Genomic DNA, 25,013 nt, shown 5'->3' on the forward strand with positions numbered 1-25,013 from the left:
GCTAATTAATCCCAGACAAGATTGTCAAATGGAATATTCTGCCCACAGAGCTCTCCTCACTTCCTACTCTGTCCTAATGGGACAGCTTCCATTTCAGTTACCAAGAGCTCCACTCATGTACCCTCAGTTGAGTTCAGTTCAGTCACTCAGTTGTGTCCGACTCTGCAACCCCATGAATCTCACCATGCCAGGCCTCCCTGTCCATCACCAACTCCCGGAGTTCACTCAAACTCAAGTCCACCGAATCAATGATAGCATCCAGCCATCTCATCCTCTGTCGTCCCCTTCTGCTCCTGCCCCCAATCCCTCCCAACATCAGAGTCTTTTCCAATGAGTCAACTCTTCGCATGAGGTGGCCAAAGTACTGGAGTTTCAGCTTTAGCATCAGTCCTCCCAATGAACATCCAGGACTGATCTCCTTTAGAATGGACTGGTTGGACCCCCTTGCAGTCCAAGGGACTCTCAAGAGTCTTCTCCAACTCCACAGTTCAAAAGCATCAATTCTTTGGCACTCAGCTTTCTTCACAGTCCAACTCTCACATCCATATATGACCACAGGATAAACCATAGCCTTGACTAGACGGACCTTTGTTGACAAAGTGGTATCTCTGCTTTTGAATATGCTATCTAGGTTGGCCATAACTTTCCTTCCAAGGAGTAAATATCTTTTACTTTCATAGCTGCTATCACCATCTGCAGTGATTTTGGAGTCGAGAAAAATGAAGCCTGGCACTGTTTCCAGTGTTCCCCATCTATTTCCCATGAAGTGATGGGACCAGATGCCATGATCTTCGTTTTCTGAATGTTGAGCTTTAAGCCAACTTTTTCACTCTCCTCTTTCACTTTCATCAAGAGGCTTTTGAGTTCCTCTTCACTGTCTGCCATAAGGGTGGTGCCATTTGCATATCTGAGGTTATTGATATTTCTCCCAGCAATCTTGATTGCAGCTTGTGCTTCTTCCAGACCAGCGTTTCTCATGATGTACTCTACATAAAAGTTAAATAAGCAGGGTGACCATATACAGCCTTGACATACTCCTTTTCCTATTTGGAACCAGTCTGTTGTTCCATGTCCAGTTCTAACTGTTGCTTCCTGACCTGCATACAAATTTCTCAAGAGGCAGATCAGGTGGTCTGGTATTCCCATGTCTTTCAGAATTTTCCACGGTTTATTGTGATCCACAGAGTCAAAGGCTTTGGCATAGTCAATAAAGCATAAATAGATGTTTTTCTGGAACTCTCTTGCTTTTTCCATGATCCAGCAGATGTTGGCAATTTGATCTCTGGTTCCTCTGCCTTTTCTAAAACCAGCTTGCACATCAGGAAGTTCACGGTTCACCTATTACTGAAGCCTGGCTTGGACAATTTGAGCATTACTTTACTAGCGTGTGAGATGAGTGCAATAGTGCGGTACTTTGAGCGTTCTTTGGCATTGCCTGTCTTTGGGATTGGAATGAAAACTGACCTTTTCCAGTCCTGTAGCTATGGCTGAGTTTTCCAAATTTGCTGGCATATTGAGTGCAGCACTTTTACAGCATTATATATTTTGATTAGCAATAGAGAATAACACTTTTGTATATTTTAATTTCTTATATTTCATTTGTTTTGAATTTCATATGCAATGTCTATTTAATTTTTGATATCTTTAAGTGTTGAGCTTTTTTTCCCCAACATTATGCAATAAACTCTATCAATTTTAAACTCCTGTTTCCGTTTTAGTCAATCATGCCTTTAAATTTTAATGTCAAATGAAACACATTTTAACGTGAATTTTGATGTACACTTCCTCTCTCTGATTAATCATCAATTCTTTAGTGATTCAATAACTCCATCAACTCAGTCATCAAATGTGTACTGAGAACCTACTCATATCTGGAGTCAACTTATAGAGCATGAAAAGACGTCCTCAACCTCCTCATAACGACGTTGGAGGGATACCTTTTCTCTATGTAAGAATTTTAATCATTAAAAAACTACACATAACTCTGCAATAACACCAAGTGAATTTTATTTTATTTTATTTTATTAGGTTTACTTATTTATTTATTTTTAATTTTATTTTATTTTTAAACTTTACAATATTGTATTAGTTTTGCCAAATATCACTCTATATCAGAAAGATCCTATAAAATAAGTTGATTGGTTGTTAAAGATTTAAACATGGAAAATAAGTGAAATTATGTCTTTAGTTAAACTGCAATTTCCAACAAAGTTCTCTGAAAATTAAATATTCAAAAAATTTATAAAGGGTTTCCCTAAGTAAGGTAAATATATCAGTGTCAGTAAATCAAACTATTTAACTCTATTAAAGTTACACATCTAAATACAATTAGGTTTCCCTTGCAGTTGAGCTAAAATACTATTAGTTCACTATGAGAAATTGGAAATATCACAATAATTATAAACTCTGATTAGAAGTTGCAATTTTCTCTGTTGATTATTTAAAAAAGAAAATAAATCAATGATTATTTAATTTAAATACATTAGGTTTCCAGTAGGGGATAAAAACAAAAGAAAGGGAGCTCTTTGTTGTGAGAAGAGGAGTTAGGATAGAAGAGTGATTAAATATTTTTAGAAAGGGAACATGCATTGCTTCAGGAAAAATAGACGCTCCCATCATTAAAAACTGCACTCTCATTAAATCCAAACGTTTTAAGAGACAAATTTTGGGTAGATAACAGACAAACATGACATCTAGTTCAACTAATTCTATTTTATTTTAAGTAAGAAAAGAGAAGGTTTGGGACACAAAACCGGGAAAGCATCATTGAAGAATGTATGCATTAGTTTAAATCAATACTACTTGAGAATTTTATTATTGCATTCAACCATTATCTCCAAACTTTTCTGGACCACCCTGCCTCTTTGATTTGGGAGGGCATCATGGTAGTAGAAGGTCTTTTTCCTTCCTTGATCCTTACATTTTACTTTTACCTACTGAACTGTTAACTGATTCAAATATATTTGGTGCCAAATTTTTTCCATTCTTCCTAAGTTAAATAACCATCTGCCTCTATCTCCTATGTTCCAAATGTGTGTGTGTGTGTGTGTGTGTGTGTGTGTGTATGATTGAATAAGGCAATTCAGGATTAAATATTATTCTTTTTCCATAATCTTATCATTCAAACAAGTTTTTGCTTGTCCTATTTCATTTGACATACACGTTTTTTGCAAGGTAACTGGACTGACCATGTGATTCATCCATTTTTAGTTACAAAGCATGATCTGTGATACAGAGTGTTTTAATTAAGACACTTAGGCTAGAACTAGAAAGGGATGTTACTACATAGCCTCTCTCTCAGCATTCACCCTACATCTCATATAAAATATCAAATTCTAATCATCACATAGATTGCATCTTAGAAAAAAGAAATCATGAGTCATGAGAGAAGGATAGCAACTGATATCTTAAATTTCTGTCCTGATTCCAAAACCAAGTGCATTAAACTGCATGCTGAGGTTAATATTAAAGCAAAATAAATAAATAAATAAAGATCCAACTGGATAATAGTGAGAAGGAGGAAAGAAGCAGACTAAAGCAGTCAGAACAGGAGAGAGGAGTGAGCAGGTTCCAGGGAAAGAAGAGTTGGGGATGGGATATAGAAAGATATAGAGTGGGAAGGAAAACAAACATCTTAGAGAAAGTCATTTTATCTGAGATTTCATCCCACAGTTCAGCTTCTTTCTTCCTGAACAACCATGCCATCGTTCACCCCAATTAAAGAGAGATTGTTGTTGTGGGTCGTCCCAAGGATTGTCAAGGATCCTGAAAATCCAGGTGTGTAGAAAGTGGAGCCCAATTTCATACTCTGTCCCAGAAGCATCAGCTCTGACCATAGACTTTGAACCAGGAGCTCCCCAAGGGAGAAACTTCTGCCAAGCTGGCCTTCATTCCGTGTGTTGTGTCCTCTGTGAGCAGAGGTGCCTTTGAGAAGTAGTTCAGCCATGTGCTGAGCCCAAGGAAGGCCTAGGAAGCCTGAACCACCATAACTCTTCATTGGTAGAAACACTCTCCAGGAGCTCTGTCATTTGTTAGAAGACACACTGAGTATAGATTCCAAGAGATCAGTGTTTAGGCTCAGATGGTAAAGAACCCGTCTGCAATACAGGAGACCTGGGCTCAATCCCTGGGTTGGGAAGATCCCTTGGAAGAGTGCAACACCATCCAGTATTGTCACCTGGAAAATCTCATTGACATAGGACCCTGGCAGGCTACAGTCCATGGGGTCACAAAGAGTCAGACATAACTGAGACTAAGCACAGCACAGAAGAAAAAATTTCTGACAGATTGAGAAACTTACCTCTTTCCTTACAACAAAACAGATGACTTCCAGTAGAGTATATTTTTCATATATTCAACTTTCATTTACTTATAAGGTGAATTATGTGAAGCTTGAATACAACACACAAACTATACTTCATTGAGATTTATCATTGCCTTCTATCACAAGTGACGATGGGATGTAAAGAGTTTATGGAGAAAGGGAACTCTTCATGTAGCCGTAATTCACACAGCTCCTTCCTGGTAACACTGGGTCAGACAGAACAGCAAGGTCTGTATTGGAGCAGAGAGAATGCTCTGAAAATGGAGTGAATTTCTTAATTCCATTCTTGGAAATTTAATTGGAGTAAACTATTCCTGAACTCTGAGACATAAATGCCTCTGCGGCCAGCTTTCTTCCCACTGTATCTCTCTCTCTCTTGCTGTTTTCTTTTTGTGTATGTGTGAAAAATCATGAGGCTAAGTGTTTTCTTTTTACTGTACTGGATGTTTATAGAAATTCACACAAGAGTTTGCAAATGCTTAAGGTAGGCTTTAAGCCTCAGGAGCTCCAAGGAAACTATTTCTTCCAAACCAGTCCCAAGTGATATGCAATGAGCTATCTAGCTCAAACAGTCCAAGGGCAAAATCAAGCCTTGGGGACAATTGGTCAAACTTCAACTCATATGACTTGATTTGAGGTAATTCTGTTCTCTTCCACATAAACTTTCCTAAGTCCATCTCTTCTAGAGGCCTGGAAGTCTTTGAAGACAGCTGAAAGCCCGTAGATGAAATATGTGTGGTTAACTACTCTTGTTTGTGTTATATCAACTTGTGAACTGGTTTCCCTGGTGGCCCAGATGGTAAAGCATCTGCTTGCAATGTGGGAGAGCAGGGTTCAATCCCTGTGTCGGGAAGATCCCCTGGAGAAGGAAATGGCAAGCCACACCAGTACCCTTGCCTGGAAAAGCGTATGGACAGAGGAGCCTGGTAGGCAACAGTCCATGGGGTCACAAAAGAGTTGAACATGACTGAGCAACATCACTTTCACTTTCAAAGTGTGAATTATAGTTATCATCAATATCAAAGGGCTAATGTCAGGAATAATTACAGTTCTTTGGCAAATCTGAAAATTAATATGTTAATGTTTTTCTTTCTATTGTTTATTTATTTATTTTTAAAATAGTGTTGATTTACAAAGTTTTGTTATTTTCAGTTTTACAGCAGATACATTAGGTTGGGCAAAAAGTTCCTTGATATATATATGTATTTATATTTATATATGCAAAACCTAATCCCTAAGACAATTTTGTCTTCCCTCCAGAAATATTTCCCAAAATATCAAATGAGTGGCAAGAAGTGACAGTAATTTTTTTCATTCTTTTTTTACTTATAGATTCTAAGTCTTCTTAGTTCATTTGAGGATACTGAATTGCCAAATCAGAGTTCATAAGTGACCTAAAATGAAAACTAAATTATTTCCTAGAACTTATGCTATTTTTTATAATATTATTACATTACTTACAGTTTAGTTCAGTTCAGTCACTCAGTCATGTCCGACTCTTTGTGACCCCATGAACTGCAGCATGCCAGGCCTCCCTGTCCATCACCAACTCCTGGAGTCCACCCAAACCCATGTCCATCAAGTCAGTGATGCCGTCTAGCTATCTCATCCTCTGTCATCCCCTTCTACTCCTGCTCTCAATCTTTCCCAGCATTGGGGTCTTTTCAAATGAGTGAGCTCTTCGCATCAGGTGGCCAAAATATTGGAGTTTCAGCTTCAACATCAGTCCTACCAATGAACACCCAGGACTGATCTCCTTTAGAATGGACTGGTTTGACCTCCTTGCAGTCCAAGGGACTCTCAAGAGTCTTCTCCAACTCCACAGTTCAAAAGCATCAATCCTTTGGCACTCAGCTTTCTTCACAGTCCAACTCTCACATCCATACATGACCACTGGAAAAACCATAGCCTTGACTAGATGGACCTTTGTTGACAAAGTGATGTCTCTGCTTTTTAATATGCTATCTAGGTTGGTCATAACTTTCCTTCCAAGGAGTAAGCATCTTTTAATTTCATGGATGCAATCACTATCTGTAGTGATTTTGGAGCCCCAAAAAATAAAGTCTGACACTGTTTCCACTGTTTCCCCATCTATTTGCCATGAAGTGATGGGACCAGATGCCATGATCTTCGTTTTCTGAATGTTGAGCTTTAAGCCAACTTTTTCACGCTCTTCTCAACTTTCATCAAGAGGCCCTTTAGTTCTTCTTCACGTTCTGCCCTAAGGGTGGTGTCATATGCATGTCTGGGGTTATTGATACTTCTCCCAGCAATCTTGATTCCAGCTTGTGCTTCTTCCAGGCCAGTGTTTCTTATGATGTACTCTGCATATAAGTTAAATAAGCAGGGTGACAGTATACAGCCTTGACGTACTCCTTTTCCTATTTGGCATCGGTCTGTTGTTCCATGTCCAGTTGTAACTGTTGCTTCCTGATCTGCACACAAGTTTCTCAAGAGACAGGTCAGGTGGTCTGGTATTCCCATCTTTTCAGAATGTTCCACAATTTATTGTGATCCACACAGTCAACCCCTGTCAAACAATGCTCATCCATATAAAATTTTTGTCTGATTAGAAAATTTTAATTTTTTATTCAACTTTAAATGTTTTATTTTTCATTAGAAACCATTATCTTATTCCACACTTTCCTCATGGAACTTTTCACTTCTTTGTTCCTGAAAGCTTAAATCAAAGGATTGAACATGGGAGTTAGGATGGTGTAAAGTATGGCTACCATTTTGTCAAAGGAGAAAGAATATGGAGGCCATACATAGATAAATATGCATGGGATAAAGAACAAAATCACAACAGCAATGTGAGATCTGCAGGTGGAGAGGGCTTTCTGCTGACCTTCAGAGCTATGGGTTCACAGAGACAGCAAGATGACCCCATAGGAGACAAGCAACAAGAAGAAGATTAGGATGCAGATAAATCCACTGTTGCTGCTGCTAAGTCACTTCAGTCGTGTCCAACTCTGTGAGACCCCATAGACAGCAGCCCACCAGGCTCCCCCGTCCCTAGGATTCTCTAGGCAAGAACACTGGAGTGGGTTGCCATTTCCTTCTCCAATGCATGAAAGTGAAAAGTGAAAGTGAAGTTGCTCAGTCGTGTCCGACTCTTCACAACCCCATGGACTGCAACCTACCAGGCTCCTCTGTCCATGGGATTTTCTAGGCAAGAGTACTGGAGTGGGGTGCCATTGCCTTCTCCGAAACCCACTGTTGGTGACTACCAAAAGCCCAAAGATGTGAGTGTCAGTGCAGGCAAGCTCCAGCAGTGGGTACAAGTCACATATGAAGTGATCAATGACATTGGGGCCACAGAAGGGCAGCTGGAAAGTGAAGAGAATCTGTATCATGGAATGAATGAAGCCCCCTGTCCAGGCTACCACCATCAGCAGGACACAGAGTCTGTGGTTCATGATAGAAGAATAGTTCAAAGGCTTGCAGATGGCCACATAGCGGTCAAAGGCCATGGCACTGAGGAAGATCACCTCCACCTCAGCAAAGAAGTGTTCAGCAAAGAGCTGGGTCATGCAACCTTTGAAGGAAATGGTTTTCTTCCAAAGGAGAGAGTCCACAATCATCTCTGGGACAATGACAGAGGAGAAGCATGCATCCAGGAAGGACAGAAAAGTCAGCAAGAAGTACATGGGTGAGCCCCAGAGTGCTGGGCTGCTACTGATGGTCACCACAATTAGCAAGTTGCCTCCAACAGTTGCAATGTAAATGAACAAAAATAAAACAAATATTATTTTCTTCGTGGTTGGATTCTGTGAAAGCCCCAGGAGGACAAACTCAGTTACAAAGCTTTGGTTTTACATAATTTCCAAGGAAAAGGTGAATGGTACCACAGTAAGCACGTAGAATCTACAGTTAGAAGAAAGACAAATGTGCCTCAGACCAGTTTTGAGAGTCATCATAGTCATTAACAAATTGGTGCCTGCATGTGAAAAATTGAATTATGTTCTTGCACTTGCTTTTTCATTGAACACAAAGCTAGAAATTTGTTGAAGGTGGTAGGGGGATACCAGGAAGATTGAAGTTTATATAAATTGTTAAATGTTTTAAGATAGAGCTTCAATGTAAGAAAAGGTAGGGATCCACCTGGGGTGGGGATAAGATATAGTTGTTATCTCAACTGCCAACTCTGGTCATATGTTAATAGTAGTGGTTTCCTGGAGTGAATCGTGAGAAGAATTCTGAAGCCACAGCCATGTTCTGAGGAAGGGAAAAGAGAATTTTATTGATCATGCCTGCCATGTGCATGAGTGGGAGGAGGGGGGGGAGATGTTGCATGCCATCCATGATCAGGTGACTTCCTTATCTACATACAGATAGAAGGAGAAATAAGACAAAACTGAAGAAGTGCTTGGATCATGGCTATGCTCCTAGTTATTTCTTTAAAATCTAAAAAAAAAAAAAACCTGAAACTTTAAAATCAACTAATTCATTCTTCAAAAAAAAAAGGTCATTGGGAACACACCTTGCTGTAGACTAATACATAATAAATATCCATGTATTAAGTTGGCTTTCTTTTCACTCATTATTTAAAAACAAGAAGAAAAGCTGACAAAAATAAGTAATACCTACTAATATGTACTGTTATGATGACTAAGTTAAATAATGCAAGGAAGCAGTTGTTCAGAGTTAAGTGGCTATGAAACAGTCCACATTAGATCTTATTACCCAGTTTTACTGGTAGGAAGTCCATGCTTAAAGAGATAAAATTAAAGAAATAACAGACGCTGGCTCTGGAGTTTTAACCCAGAACCTCTGACTCCAGCATGGAAGTGACTGACTCTACAGGGAAAGAAGAAAAAATTTTTCTAGCAAGAGCTTCAGAGCAGAAGGGGCTTCTCTAGAGTTTCCATTCACTGTAGAGGTTATAATCTGATTTCTGTCTTCATATTTGACTGATGCTTCTTGATGAAGGACACAGAGCCAATGATGTAGAATCAGAAGGTAATGGCCGAATTATTTAAAGATACAAAGTGACAGTAACCACATGGGTAAGGAATAGAAACAGAATGTTGACTATAGACAGAGCCTGAGGCTTTATTCATTGCTAAGTATTTATTAAGAAATGCAAAAGCAAAATGGCTGTCTGGGGAGGCCTTAAAAATAGCTGTGAAGAGAAGCGAAAAGCAAAGGAGAAAAGGAAAGATATAAGCATCTGAATGCAGAGTTCCAAAGAATAGCAAGAAGAGGTAAGAAAGCCTTCCTCAGCGATCAATGCAAAGAAATAAAGGGGAACAACAGAATGGGAAAGACTAGGGATTTCTTCAAGAAAATCAGAGACACCAAGGGAACATTTCACGCAAAGATGGGCTCAATAAAGGACAGAAATGGTATGGACCTAACAGAAGCAGAAGATATTAAGAAGAGATGGCAAGAATACACAGAAAAACTGTACAAAAAAGATCTTCACGACCCAGATAATCATGATGGTGTGATCACTGACCTAGAGCCAGACATCCTGGAATGTGAAGTCAAGTGGGCCTTGGAAAGCATCACTACGAACAAAGCTAGTGGAGGTGATGGAATTCCCGTTGAGATATTCCAAATCCTGAAAGATGATGCTGTGAAAGTGCTGCACTCAATATGCCAGCAAGTTTGGAAAACTCAGCAGTGGCCACAGGACTGGAAAAGGTCAGTTTTCATTCCAATCTCAAAGAAAGGCAATGCCAAAGAATGCTCAAACTACCACACAATTGCACTCATCTCACATGCTAGTGAAGTAATGTTCAAAATTCTCCAAGCCAGGCTTCAGCAATATGTGAACCGTGAACTTCCTGATGTCCAAGCTGGTTTTAGAAAAGGCAGAGGAACCAGAGATCAAATTGCCAACATCCACTGCATCATGGCAAATGCAAGAGAGTTCCAGAAAAACATCTATTTCTGCTTTATTGACTATGCCAAAGCCTTTGACTGTGTGGATCACAATAAACTGTGGAAAATTCTGAAAGAGATGGGAATACCAGACCACCTGATCTTCCTCTTGAGAAATTTGTATGCAGGTCAGGAAGCAACAGTTAGAACTGGACATGGAACAACAGACTGGTTCCAAATAGGAAAAGGAGTTCGTCAAGGCTGTATATTGTCACCCTGCTCATTTAATTTATATGCAGAGTACATCATGAGGAACACTGGACTGGAGGAAGCACAAGCTGGAATCAAGATTGCTGGGAGAAGTATCAATAACCTCAGATATGCAGATGGCACCACCCTTATGGCAGAAATTGAAGAGGAACTCAAAAGCCTCTTGATGAAAGTGAAAGTGGAGAGTGAAAAATTTGGCTTAAAGCTCAACATTCAGAAAACGAAGATCATGGCATCTGGTCCCATCACTTCATGGCAAATAGATGGGGAAACTGGAAACAGTGTCAGAGTTTATTTTTGGGGCTCCAAAATCACTGCAGATGGTGACTGCAGCCATGAAATTAAAAGACGCTTACTCCTTGGAAGGAAAGTTATGACCAACCTAGATAGCATATTCAAAAGCAGAGACATTACTTTGCCAGCAAAGTTTCGTCTAGTCAAGGCTATGGTTTTTCCTGTGGTCATGTATGGATGTAAGAGTTGGACTGTGAAGAAGGCTGAGCACCGAAGAATTGATGCTTTTGAACTGTGGAGTTGGAGAAGACTCTTGAGAGTCCCTTGGACTGCAAGGAGATCCAACCAGTCCATTCTGAAGGAGATCAGCCCTGGGATTTCTTTGGAAGGAATGATGCTAAAGCTGAAACTCCAGTACTTTGGCCACCTCATGCGAGGAGTTGACTCATTGGTAAAGACTCTGATGCTGGGAGGGATTGGGGGCAGGAGGAGAAGGGGACGACAGAGGATGAGATGGCTGTATGGCATCACTGACTCGATGGACGTGAGTTTGGGGGAACTCTGAGTGTTGGTGATAGACAGGGAGCCCTGGTGTGCTGCGATTCATGGGGTCACAAAGAGTCGGACACAACTGAGCGACTGAACTGAACTGAATTGAAGTATTTTTTCAAAGTGACCCAATCAGATCAAGCAGTACTCATGAGTGTGTGTCTGCTTCAAATGTATATGATTTACTGTAATGTAGGGAGATTCACATATAATATCCCTACCCATTTCATACAATTATAATGAGGGTCAAATTGGAAAATGTGAAATTGCTGCTTATGATAAAATGCCCTTACTGATTTTAGTGACTCTTCTCTCACTTAAGAAGCCATACAGCTTACCCACAGAAAGCTTTTCCATTAACCATCCAGATATTACTCCAATTTTTTATTTCATTTCTTATAGCAAGACACAGCTTTGAAGAATGACTGTCCTTTGTTGTTGTTTAGTCACTCAGTCATGTCTGACTCTTTGTGACCCCATGAACTGTAGCCTGTCAGGCTTCTCTGTTCATAGGATTTCTCCTCTGTTCATAAGAACCCAGGAGTGGGTTGTCATTTCCTTCTCCAGGGGATCTTCCTGATGCAGGGATTGAAACTCGTTGGCAGGTGGATTCTTTACTGCTAAACAACGAGAGAAATATGATTGTATCCTTCCTTGTACACATGAGAAATTCATCAGTCAAGTGGCAAGTGAGTGTGTGTGTGTGTGTGTGTGTGTGTGTGTACATATATATACTATCTATGCTTGTTAAATAGGGAAGTAAAAGAATAATTGGGCTTTCTGAAAGAATTAAAAATGAATTGAATTTTATGAATGACACTGACTGCTAACAAAAATGATTGAAAATATGAATAAAACTAGCAAATACACAGATGTATATACAGCACATTTTTTTACTTACTTTAAAACAAAATGTTTCCAGGGCATAAGAGATTTCTAAACAGTGCCTGGACTCTGAACGCCATATTCAGCTATGTCATCAAGCAAACAAGAACATGAAACAAACCTTATAATATCATTGGATAAGTTAATGACTATATATTAAAGAGTAAAAACTATCAATATATGTAGAGACAATGAAATGAAGACATCAGGTCCAGATTAATAGAGACCTAGGTTCAAATCAAAGCTCTTGTACTGTTATATTATGTGATGAGAAAAGTTACTTAAAATTTTCAAGAGCTCAGATTCTATTCTATAATTGTGTATAATAACAATGGGTTCTTGGAAGAATCAGATAAGGCAATATTGATATTGATAAAACCATTAATGCATTTAGATGCACTGGAGAAAATTGCCGTAAGTGTGAACACGCTCCCAGAGCCTTTGACACAGAGCAGAAATGACCATCCTTTTACTCCTAATTCATGCTTTACCATGATCATGAGAAATTCTGGGCTGGAAGAAGCACAAGCTGGAATCAAGATTGCTGGGAGAAATATCAATAACCTCAGATATGCAGATGACACCACCCTTATGGCAGAAAGTGAAGAGGAACTTAAGAGCCTCTTGATAAAAGTGAAAGAGGAGAGTGAAAAAGTTGGCTTACAGCTCAACTTTCAGAAAACTAAGATCATGGCATCTGGTCCCATCACTTCTTGGGAAATAGATGGGGAAACAGTGGAAACAGTGTCAGACTTTATTTCTCTGGGCTCCAAAATCACTGCAGGGTGATTGCAGCCATGAAATTAAAAGATGCTTACTCCTTGGAAGGAAAGTTATGACCAACCTAGATAGCATACTGAAAAGCAGAGGTCCATCTAGTCAAGGCTATGGTTTTTCCAGTGGTCATGTATGGATGCGAGAGTTGGACTGTGAAGAAAGCTGAGTGCCAAAGAATTGATGCTTTTGAACTGTGGAGTTGGAGAAGACTCTTGAGAGTCCCTTGGACTGCAAGGAGATCCAACCAGTCCATTCTGAAGGAGATCAGCCCTGGGATTTCTTTGGAAGGAATGATGCTAAAGCTGAAACTCCAGTACTTTGGCCACCTCATGCGAAGAGTTGACTCATTGGAAAAGACTCTGATGCTGGGAGGGATTGGAGGCAGGAGGAGAAGGGGATGACAGAGGATGAGATGGCTGGATGGCATCACTGACTCAATGGACGTGAGTCTGAGTGAACTCCGGGAGTTGGTGATAGACAGGGAGGCCTGGCGTGCTGCGATTCATGGGGTCGCAAAGAGCTGGACACGATTGAGAGACTGATCTGATCTGATCTGATCTGAATACAATTTTATAGTCTTCAGACCCTCATGTGTGCATGTGTGGGTGCTAAATTGCTTCAGTTGTGTCCAATTCTTTGTGGCCTTATGGACTGTAGCCTGCCAGGCCGCTCTGTTCATGGAAGTCTCCAGGCAAGAATATTGGAATGGATTGCCGTGCCCTTCTCCAGGGGATCTTCCCGACCCAGGGATCAAACCTACATCTCTTCTGTCTCCTGGATTGGCAGTTAGGTTTTTTACCATTAGCATCAGCTAGGAAGCCCAGATCCCCAGGAGTCCAAATCTTTTTCAGGTAGTGTCATTGTACAAAGAAAATCGAATAATACAAACAGTGGAGAGAAAGAGCAAGGCTCTGTATTAATCTAACAAGTAATTCTTAGGCTCTGTACTTCCCTAGTCTGGGAAGTTTCTAAGAAATACTATTTTAGAATCAAATGCCCATTAAATATGAACAAATCAAACTGCTCTTTTTTTTTTTTTTTTAGATAAAAAGAATTTCCAAAATTATTGTTAATACTTAGGCAATGGAGAATACAGTGTCCTCAGAGTTTATGATCACAATGTCTATGATTAGAAATTATTTGAAAGGTAATTAAACATGCTGTGCTGTCCTGGATTGACCCCTAGAAAAGAAAAGTGATAGACATGGAAAAGTTAGTGAAACATGATTAAAATCTTGTGCTTTTTTAATCAATGTTCATTCCACAGTTTTGACAAATATACTACTAGTAACATTAGATGATTTATTAGGGGGAAATAATTGAGGAGTAGACAGAAACTCTGTATTATCTTGTCAGCTTTTCTATTAATCTAAAATTATTCCAAAATGAAAAGTTAATTAAAATAATATTATAATTGTTCAGTTTCCAATATAAAAAATCTAGAAGCTACAGATTTATAGTCATGTGTCACTGAAGAAACCACAAAACTTCTAAGTCCTCTCCGATAAAATACAGTACCATTTGTTCAAGCTGTTGACCTGTGAGAGTCAAATAAGACAGTTACTATAAACTGCTTTGTAATATATAATTCAACAGGAAGATGTGGAATATTGATATAAGCTTTATTTTCTTAAATAGTGTTTTCACATATAAAGTGCACTAAAGAATCTATCGTAAGAATAAAATAGGTTTGTTTCTAAGTCGGGTTTTTAAAAAATGATGTCTTCTAAATTGCAATGAAACAGCTTCATTCATATTATCTAATTGGGAAATGTTTTAGCAAATATTTTTATAGTCATAAAAATGACTATGTTTTTTATACAAGTAACCCCAACCCTAAAAATTATTCTAAGAGTGAAATAAAGTGATGTAAGTTTTATGGAAGATGATATTACATTTATTAAAAAATCAGAAATATCTAAAATGTTGAATAAGATGTTTATGCAACTCAATCTACTATAAATTAACAAGATATGCTATGAATAAAACACTAATTAATAACATAAGGACATACTTTGTGAAGAATTTTTACAGCATGTTAAATGAAAAATTGTAGCAACCCTATTCATTAATAATGTATGAAGATAGTAGAGATTTTTTATTTTCAACATGCATTTTGAAATAATAATAAGAAAAATTAACATTAAAAAATCAATTTTAAAACACACAACATTGTATTATTTATCATCTAAATATTTGTTCAGGAAGAGATGATGTTTGAAGATAATTTTATTACTTATCCAGTGTAATTAATTTGTACTGGTGGAACCAACATGCTAACATAACATAGAATCTCACACTGTAAGTATTTCCTGCTGTAAAGAATCCACAGATAGCCAAATCATAGGCCTAGCCCTCCATATCAGTTTTCCCTTCATATGTTTTTCTTGGAAATAGCTTGTTCTGTTCATATTTCTGAGAAAATATCTCACGGACTTCCCTTCCCTATTCTTCAGATGCTGGAGATGCACAGAAGATTGCTGAGGGCCCTTCACACCATGAACTGAGGGCTCTGAATCATCTTTTGGACCTGGGACCCTGGAAATTTTGCCTCCTGGCTCTTACCATTATTCATTACTGGTTCTTCCCATTCATTTTGGCACCAACATTATTCTAGCATTGATCATTCTGAAAATAATATAGAAATTTCTGTGTCTAATTTAAAGCTGATGTAACTATTATATAATAGTTTATATAATAGCATTATAAAATAAATATAATATTCAAAATTATATGAGAAATTAGTAATAAGGATGTCAGTATATGCAGTGTTTTCTAATTATATTTTAATATTAAATTAATAGATTAAAAACCCATTCTAATTACCTTCCAAGTTAAATTCCTTGAATCCACTGCATTTTTATCCAGTGACTGAACTGAACTGTTGTATTAGATATCAATGGTTCTCTAAATAAATCACCTTCTTTCTACATAGGCATTATGTAGTCCACTTTTTTTAATCTAAAACACTAGGATGAGGGCTAAATGAATGATAAATATAACATATAAAGAAACAATAATTAAATGATAACAAATTAAGAAACAATAATGATAAATGATAGCATATCAAGAAACAGTAAATAAAATGCTATCTACTAGCTCCAACAAAAATACTCAGATGTTGCATTTTATAGTTATTTGGATTTAACTTTAAGATAAAAAACTGATGCTAGCTATAATTTCATTAGACTTGAATAGGAACACATAACCCTCCAAAAATATTTGTATTCAAACAGCTGCTATACATTCAATACTTAAATTATTTCAAGTCCTATCTAATTAATTTCACATGTATTATTTTATTTGTTTCCAAATCCTTTGGCCTTGTGAACATATAATCTCCATTAAAAATAAACATTCTGAGGGCAAAAAGGTTTATAGAACTGGCCCAAATGTACACAACCAAGTGATAGACCACAGCTTGCTTTAAACTTGGTAGCCTGCATCATAACACCTATAATTTTACATACTACATCACAATTTTAAATCACCTGTGAATATGCAAAAATGTGAATTATAAATCTCACCATGTGTCAGTCTCTTGAAAATTCTGGTAATGCTAACATCCTTCTGTCTATGGAGAAAAACCCATTCAACAGCTGGTCAAAATGTGAAATATAAAATTTCTAAGTCTTACTTCTATATCTAAGAGACATGTTGCAATTCTGGTAGATGTGGTAAAGAAGTTTCCCTACTGATTCTCAAACACTGTCTTCACCATGGTCTCAATGAAAACATAAAGGAGCAAAAGTTTGTTCCTTGACCTTTAAGTGGAATTTAAAGAGGTTTCCCTGAGAGGTCATGAACCTTAGAATTGAATCTCAGTTTCCCTCAGGGTATGGACATTTCCCATCATTACAATTTTCTAAGACACAGTTATTTATGGTTTGACTTGCTCAAGTGTTTGTAAAAATTTTATGACCCCAGTTAGGTGGTTTTTTTTTTTTTTTGGCTTCTCCTGGGCATCTATTTGTAGGTGCTTTCAATTCCCTTCATATTCAGAAAGAGAAACTGTATAAATTAGGACCAAATATAGTACCTTTGCAGACTGCGGGGAAACATCTATTTATTTACCAAATGCAAAAGATGAGTTCTGGGATAAGACACAGCATCAATCCATAAAGGCATGTACTGTGTGGGGACTAGTGCAACAGTCATGCTTACTAAAGAGTAACAACTTTTATGTGTGAATTTTTTCATGCAAAAATCTATACATTAATCCAGAATCTGCTTTTCTTCTCTCAGTATTTGATCTTGATATGCCATAATTTTAAAATTAAAAGTACAATTTCCAGACCTTAAAGAAATTTTTCTCTTTTTTTTTTTTTTTAGAGAAAGATTGACAGTTTGTTTACTCTGATGGAATGTAGCATTGCAACTGAAGCTGGAGGGAAAACTGGGGCTTAGCTCATGAGGTCCCTGCAGAAAGTCTATATCAATGAGTGTGCCCCTCTATGGACTCTTGTATTCTACCTATTTTTAATGCTTAGTCACACTCCCCAGAAAGAAGCAGTATTGAAGTGATTAATCAGAAAGGTAAATATTAATAATTGCCTAGACTTCATTTGCACATGGTATTAAGGGACAAGTGTTATTATATTTTCAATAAAATTTTAGATGCTTTTCCTGACATGGGATAGCCATCTGATATGGACCACTCTCTTAGAGGGGATATTTTAAAATTATGACTCAACAGCAGGACTCCAGCAATTAATCCTGGAACTCTGGTTCCTACTTCAAAATGCATGCACCATCTTCTACTTTATTCCAAGTCCTGATTTATTTAATCCTTTATTATTTGCTTCAGATAGAGGAAGTGAGTGGGGTAAGAAATAATATTGTGATGATGGGGTGGGGCAGATAATGTAACAGATATGTTATAGAAACAGGGTAAATTCAGAGAAACCTACAAATCAGAAAAGGGAGAAGGACACAAGGAGCAAAAAGCACAAAGAGTGGGTGAAATGAGAGGATAATGTGGAGGGTTGACCATATGGCTCTTTCAGAATTTATTCAGTAGTCCCTGCTTCCTGAGGGATTAAAATTCCATCCTGATCATTAATTAATTATATTATAGCATTTATTTTAAATCTACAAATATAGAGGACTCAAGTCTGTACCATTTCTCCTGTTCTTTAGGATTCTCTATTCATGGGAATATAGCAAAAAGTTTACAAACTAAAGTTTTGTGATATGTTCTTACAGTTAGTAAATCTAGTTTCCTATCAACTTCCTATTCTTCTTTTCTTTTGTCACCAAACATATTTAAAGACAGGCACACGTCCATATAATTTTAGAATTGTTATATCAATTTCCAGGAAAATATGCTTTGTCATTGGGACCAGTGTAAGAAAGCTATTAGTCATTCAGGTGGAAATACAATGGAAGAATTTGGATTTCAAGATCTCAAACTCAAAGAATCATTGTTCAAAGAAAGTATGCCAAGAAAGATGGGATGAAATACTGCTGGTGGATTCTGTAAGATAAGTGAGTGATGACAGTTACGTTGAATAACATAGAGGTCACTGCTGCTGCTGCTGCTGCCAAGTCACTTCAGTCATGACCCAGAAAAGAGAAATTTAACTGAACTGTGGCTGAAAGGGTTTAAACAGAACAGAATAACAAGTGTTAGAGAATCTCTTGTGTTTTGTAAGAAAGAGGAGAGAATGAAATGAAAGAGTAACTGATGAAGGAAAAGGAATCAATGGAAGATTTACTTGAAAGATGAAAGACATAACAGATTTGTTTCTTTGCTGATGTAAAATTATCAAATAAAAATTGAAATGTAGATAAAATAGATATAGAAGCTATTTTTAGACCAATGCCCTCATACAAACAAGGAAATAAGATCTAGTGTACAATAAAAAGGTTGATTGCTTTGCATAGGAGCATAGATAATGAATGCATTTTTAAGAGTAGGTAAGAAGGTAGCAAATATCTGAATGGGTGCTGGAAATTGGTAGATATATTTGTAATAGTCTAAGGAAATTCCCTTCAGATAGCTTACATTTTCAGAGTGAAATAGGAAGTAAGCTTATTTAATGTCTCCAAATAAGTTGGATGTTTGCAGTAGTTTTTTTTTTTTAATACCAATACTCTCCTTCAAATTAAAATGCTATTTTATTCCTACTTTGGAATGTCTTTGTATCATAAATAGTATTGAAATTTTCTATTCTGATACACAGATTAGATTATTTACAATCAATTATCCATAGTGAGTTTCTTTTAAAAAAAAAAAAAAAAAAAAAGCAGCAAGACCAAGATTTGTTTCAAAATAAGAGCATTAAAGAACCAAACAAAAAAGATGATCAGTGAGCTGAAAAGTAATATGTTTAATGAATAAAGCTATTTCATGTGAAGAAATTAGGAAGACTTACAGAAGAGAGAAGAGATTCGTAGAATATAATTGCAGGTAATAACTTTAGCATGAATGGTCAGAATGGCCTTACCTTTGTAATATAAAATGTAAATTCTGGACCTATGCTGATGCTGGAGAATTACCAAAAATATTATTTAGCTTTAGGGATCTATTATGAACCTTTCAATTCTCATAATTAAAATAGTAAAAATGATCATGAGAAAGTTCTTACAGAGATCAACATTTACAAACTGTCAGCAGCTTTTTCTTCTTCTTTGACATGAGGCAAGAAAAAATAATTATTAGGTGAATCCAGATGTTAAATTTTAAGATATTGTAGGGAGCCAGTAAACATTGTGCTCTGTATGACGTAGCAAAAATCAAATGGACGCTCTGTGCAAAGATGCATGCATGCGTACCAAGGTGCTTCAGTCATGTCCTACTATTTATGACCCTATGGAGCCCACCAGGCGCCTCTATTCATGGGATTCTCCAGGCAAGAATACTGGAGTAGGTTGCCACACCTTCCATCAGGGGATCTTCCTGACCCAAGGATCAAACTAGCGTCTCTTATGACTTCTGCATTGGCAGGAGTGTTCTTTACCACTAGCACCATCTGGGAAGCCCATTTGCAAAGATGTTTGATGCTAAATTGCTGAGTTATTCATAAACAAATGAGGGATTTGATTTTCAATTATTCTTCTAATCAAAATTATTCTGATGCTGATAATTCATCTTGAATTTAAAAGTCAAATAATAACAGATTTCTTGATCAGAAGAAGTCTGTTAAATTTTCACTTCTCGCCTTGCACCACATTCCCTCCTGTCCACTGATAATCTTCAGTTCAGTTCAGTCACTGAGTCGTGTCCGACTCTGCATTCCCATGAATAGCAGCACGCCAGGCCTCCCTGTCCATCACCAACTCCTGGAGTTCAACCAAACTCATGTCCAATGAGTTGGTGATATCATCCAACCATCTCATCCTCTGTCATCCCCTTTTCCTCCTGCCCTCAATCTTTCCCGGCATCAGCGTCTTTTCAAATGAGTCAGCTCTTTGCATGAGATGGCCAAAGTATCGGAGTTTCAGCTTCAAAATCTGCCCTTCCAATGAACACCCAGGACTGATCTCCTTCAGAATGGACTGGTTGGATGTTCTTGCAGTCCAAGGGACTCTCAAGAGTCTTCTCCAACACCACAGTTCAAAAGCATCAATTCTTTGGTGTTCAGCTTTCTTTATAGTCCAACTCTCACATCCATACATAACTACTGGAAAAGCCATAGCTTTGACTAGATGGACTTTGGTGGCAAAGTAATGTCTCTACTTTTCAATATGCTGTCTAAGTTGGCCATAACTTTTTTTCCAAGGAGTAAGCATCTTTTAATTTCATGGCTGCAATCACCATCAGCAGTGATTTTGGAGCCCAAAAATAAAGTCAGCCACTGTTTCCCCATCAATTTGCCATGAAATGATGGGACTGGATGCCATGATCTTTGTTTTCTGAATGTTGAGCTTTAAGCCAAATTTTTCACTCTCCTCTTTCACTTGCAACAAGAGGCCCTTTAGTTCTTCTTCACTTTCTACCATAAGGGTGGTGTCATCTGCATATCTGAAGTTATCAATATTTCTCCCAGCAATCTTGATTCCAGCTTGTGCTTCCACCAGCCCAGCGTTTCTCATGACGTACTCTGCATATAAGTTAAATAAGCAGGCTGACAATATACAGCTCCTTTTACATACATACTCCTTTTCCTATTTGGAACCAGTCTGTTGTTCCATGTCTAGTTCTAACTGTTGCTTCCTGACCTGCATACAGGTTTCTCAAGACGCAGGTCAGATGGTTTGGTATTTCCATCTCTTTCAGAATTTTCCACAGTTTATTGTGATCCACACAGTCAAAGGCTTTGGCATAGTCAATAAAGCAGACATAGCTGTTGTTGTTGTTGTTGTTGTTTTTCTGGAAATCTTTTGATTTTTTGATGATCCAGTGGATGTCAGCAGTTTGATCTCTGGTTCCTCTTCCTTTTCTAAAACCAGCTTTAACATCTGGAAGTTCACACTTCACATATTGTTGAAGCCTGGTTTGGAGAATTTTGAGAATTACTTTGGTAGTGTGTGAGATGAGTGCAATTCTGTGGTAGTTTGACCATTCTTTGGCATTGCCTTTCTTTAGGATTGGAATGATAACTGACCTTTTCCAGTCCCATGGCCACAGCTGAGTTTTCCAAATTTGCTGGCATATTGAGTGCAGCACTTTCACAGCATCATCTTTTAGAATTTAAAATAGCTCAACTGGAAATCCCTCACCTCCACTAGCTTTGTTTGTGATGATGCTTCCTAAGGCCCACTTGGCTTCACATTCCAGCATGTCTGGCTCTAGGTGAGTGATCACACCATCATGATTATCTGGGTCATGCAGATATTTTTTGTACAGTTCTCCTGTGTATTCTTGCCACCTTTTATTAATATCTTCTGCTTCTGTTAGGTCCATACCATTTCTGTCCTTTATTGAGCCCATCTTCGAATGAAATGTTCCCTTATCTAATTTTCTTGAATAGATCTCTAGTCTTTCCCATTCTATTATCTTCCTATATGTCTTTGCATTAATCACTGAAGAAGTCTTTCTTATCTCTCCTTGCTATTCTTTGGAGCTCTGCATTTAAATGTGCATATCTTTCCTTTTCTCCTTTGCTTTTCACTTCTCTTCTTTTCACAGCTATTTGTAAGACCTCTTCAAACACCTATTTTGCTTTTTTGCATTTTTCTTGGTCAGAAATTATCAGATAATCATTTCTGATTATCTTGACCTTCTTCTATTCAAGGTGGCTTCTAACTTATAAGTTTTTCACTAGCTTTTCAGTAGTCCCTTGAAATGCTCTTCTCACTGATGTGTTTAAGGATGATTCTATCTCATCATTTAGGTCTCAGTTTAAAAGTAACCTCTCAGAAAAACTTCCTTGTCCACCTAACTTAAGTTGTCTGGTCACATAGGCACCATTCCACTACAGTCTCTGACAATCAGTTAACACTTCATAACTTTATTTTCATTTCTACGTATTGTCTCCTGCACTAGAATGTAAACCTATTCATGACTGTGTACCCTGATCTTAAAGAGTATCTGACACTTCATACAAAGTAAGCAAATATTCTTCAGTAAATAAATGGAACTCATAGTTTTCAAAAATAACCGAGGATAATTAACATGAAATATCTACTGTATACACATGTTTTTGTGTATATAAATAAATACTGGCTTAAATATTGTCCTTGCTTGAAATAGTATGACTGATATTGTAATTATTTATATCTTTTATACTGTGTATTTTTAAAATTAAGAAAACTATAACAGAATGCTAATTTAGTCTAAGACATTAGATTTTTAAACTGCAGGCAGTTTAAAAGGGGTCAGCGTCTCTCTAGTGACAGGCAAAGCAAAATCTGGAGGAAAAGAAATGCCATTTGGATTCTCAAATCGAACTCTATGATGTAACAGCAAGAAAAAATTTCCCACAGTTTAAGAAAAATTTAGGTCTCTATAGAGTTATTTTTTTCTCATAAAGGGCATAGCTACAGACACTAGAATCTAAAGTATGTTGACTCCCAGTGTGAGTGATTCTTATTCTGCCTCTTTAAAGGAGAAATAACAGCAGCAGAGAATTTGGCAGTGCTGTAGTCCTTATTAAATAGTAAACTACTAAGTAAAGTACTAATCTGAGATTGTAGTTGCTTTCAAATGTTTCCAGAAAAGACACTTGGAAATATGAAATCAGATAATTCTAACTCCTATATTTCGTGTATGTATACACACACACACACACACACACACACACACACACACATTTATATATACACCCCTACTTTTTGGCATTAATTTATATTAAGAAAAAAACAAGTTACTTTTAGACTTATATTCATTCAACAATATTTATTAAGCACAGCATGAAGCCATAAACACAATCTCAGACCTTACAGGGATTACAAATTTGTTGAAAGGAAAAGAGAAAATAAAAGCCAAGAAATAATTGCTAAAGTTTAGTTTCTGACATTGATACAAAGGATGTAATCAGATGAAGAGTTAAAGAGTTACCTAGAAGAAAGTCATCAGCGAAAACGTCTAAGGAGATGACAGTTCATCTGAAAGAAGGAAAAAAAAAAAAAAGATAAAGCCAGAGAAGAAGAACTCTGGGAAAGAGAATTTCAGGAGTGGGTAGAGTAAGAAAAGCAAAAGCCACAAACTAGAAAAGGCTTGAATTATTCAAAATGCAGGAGAAAAATGTAGAGAGAGAAAGAGAAAGTGGGCAGAGCCTTGTGAGAAAAGGAATGGAGCACACACTGCACTGGGGAGAGAAAAGTAACAGGATTACAGAATCTTAGCCTGATTTGCTTGATTAAATGATGCCAGTGACTACTGTATCCTCAATAGATTGGAATGAATGGGAGGGTAAAAGCACATTGTCCTTGTAAGAAAGAATTGCTTTTAGTATGTAAGCTAATGACCACACAACGCCCCTTGTTTCATTCACAGTTTCCTCATGGCCCACCCCCATGTTCCTCAAGATGTAGATCAGGGGATTTAACATGGGTGCAATGATGGTAAAGGACAGAACCATCACTTTGCCTATGGGGTAAGTGACCACAGGCATCACGTACAGGAAAATACAAGGCACAAAGAAGATGAAAACCATCATGAGGTGGGAGCCACAGGTGGATAGGGCTCTACGCTGCCCTTCAGAGCTGCAGGACTTCAGGGAGCAGAGAATGACCACAAAGGAAGTGGTGAGGATGAGGAAGATGGCCACACACATCACCCCACTGTTGAGGATGACTAAGAGGCCCAGGATGCGGGTGTCCATGCAGGCCAGTTTCAGCAATGGAAACAAATCACACATAAAATGATCAATGACGTTAGGGCCACAGAAGGGAATTTGATACATGAGGAGAAGCTGTACTGTTGCATGGGTAAAAAGCCCCATCCATGACCCTTTCAGTAATAGGCAGCACATCCACGGCCTCATGATGGTCATGTAGTGAAGGGGCTTACAGATGACCACGTAGTGGTCATAGGCCATCACGGTGAGAAGGATTATGTCCACCCCACCGAAGAAGTGGTCAATGAAGAACTGGGCCATGCAGCCTTTGAGGGAGATGGCAGTGCTCTCAGAGAGGGAGTCCACAATCATCTTGGGGGCAATGATGGAAGAATAGGTGACATCCGTGAGGGAGAAGGATATAAGGAAAAAATACATGGGTGATCTCAGACTCTGACTTGTGATCACAGTTACCACAATGAGGATGTTTCCCAAAATGGTGGACATAGACATGATTAGAGACACAGCAGAGAGTATTTTCTGCAGCTCTGGATTCTTTGCAATGCCCAAAAGAATGAATTCTGTCACATTGTTGAGATTCCCCATTTACTATGGGCTGATCTAAGCTTCTGTCTCTGAGCTGGAAAATCTACAAAAAATATGATTCTAAATTAGCAATTATTACTAATTTGGGATTTTTTATTTTTTGGACTCTCTCTCACACCCTCTTGACTTACCTTTTCCTTCAGCCATCAGAACAGCAACTTGCTGCAAACAATCGTATCCTGATAACACCTTAATCCTTATCATTCCCCATACAACACCTTTCACGAGTGTATCTCTTGCTTTTCTGACACTTGCTGCTTGAGACACTTAGAAGACCCTGCTTCATCACCCTGGGACATCAACCATGTGGTGATATGGAGAATTAACATACCTTTAGGAAATCCTAGATCACCAGTCGATAGGAGCCAGTGGAT

At 37.8% G+C, this 25,013-nt stretch overlaps 1 protein-coding gene and 1 pseudogene across 1 annotated transcript; both read right to left on the minus strand.

Moving 5' to 3' along the window:
* Nucleotides 1–6,702: 6,702 nt before the first annotated feature.
* On the minus strand, nt 6,703–8,145 carry LOC133261163 (olfactory receptor 4C15-like; annotated as a pseudogene).
* A 15,468-nt stretch (nt 8,146–23,613) lies between these two features.
* LOC133261595 (olfactory receptor 4C6-like) lies at nt 23,614–24,639 on the minus strand. The gene has a single exon (XM_061440035.1). The coding sequence runs from the start codon at nt 24,637–24,639 to the stop codon at nt 23,614–23,616; it is 1,026 nt and encodes a 341-aa protein (XP_061296019.1).
* Between the last annotated feature and the right edge of the window lie 374 nt (nt 24,640–25,013).

This window comes from Bos javanicus, chromosome 15 (genome assembly GCF_032452875.1).
Source record: "Bos javanicus breed banteng chromosome 15, ARS-OSU_banteng_1.0, whole genome shotgun sequence".
In the NCBI taxonomy this organism is placed as follows: Eukaryota; Metazoa; Chordata; class Mammalia; order Artiodactyla; family Bovidae; genus Bos; species Bos javanicus.

Excerpts from the sequence above, each read along its gene's own strand:
- LOC133261595 (XM_061440035.1), bottom strand. The coding sequence starts at position 24,639 with ATGGGGAATCTCAACAATGTGACAGAATTCATTCTTTTGGGCATTGCA.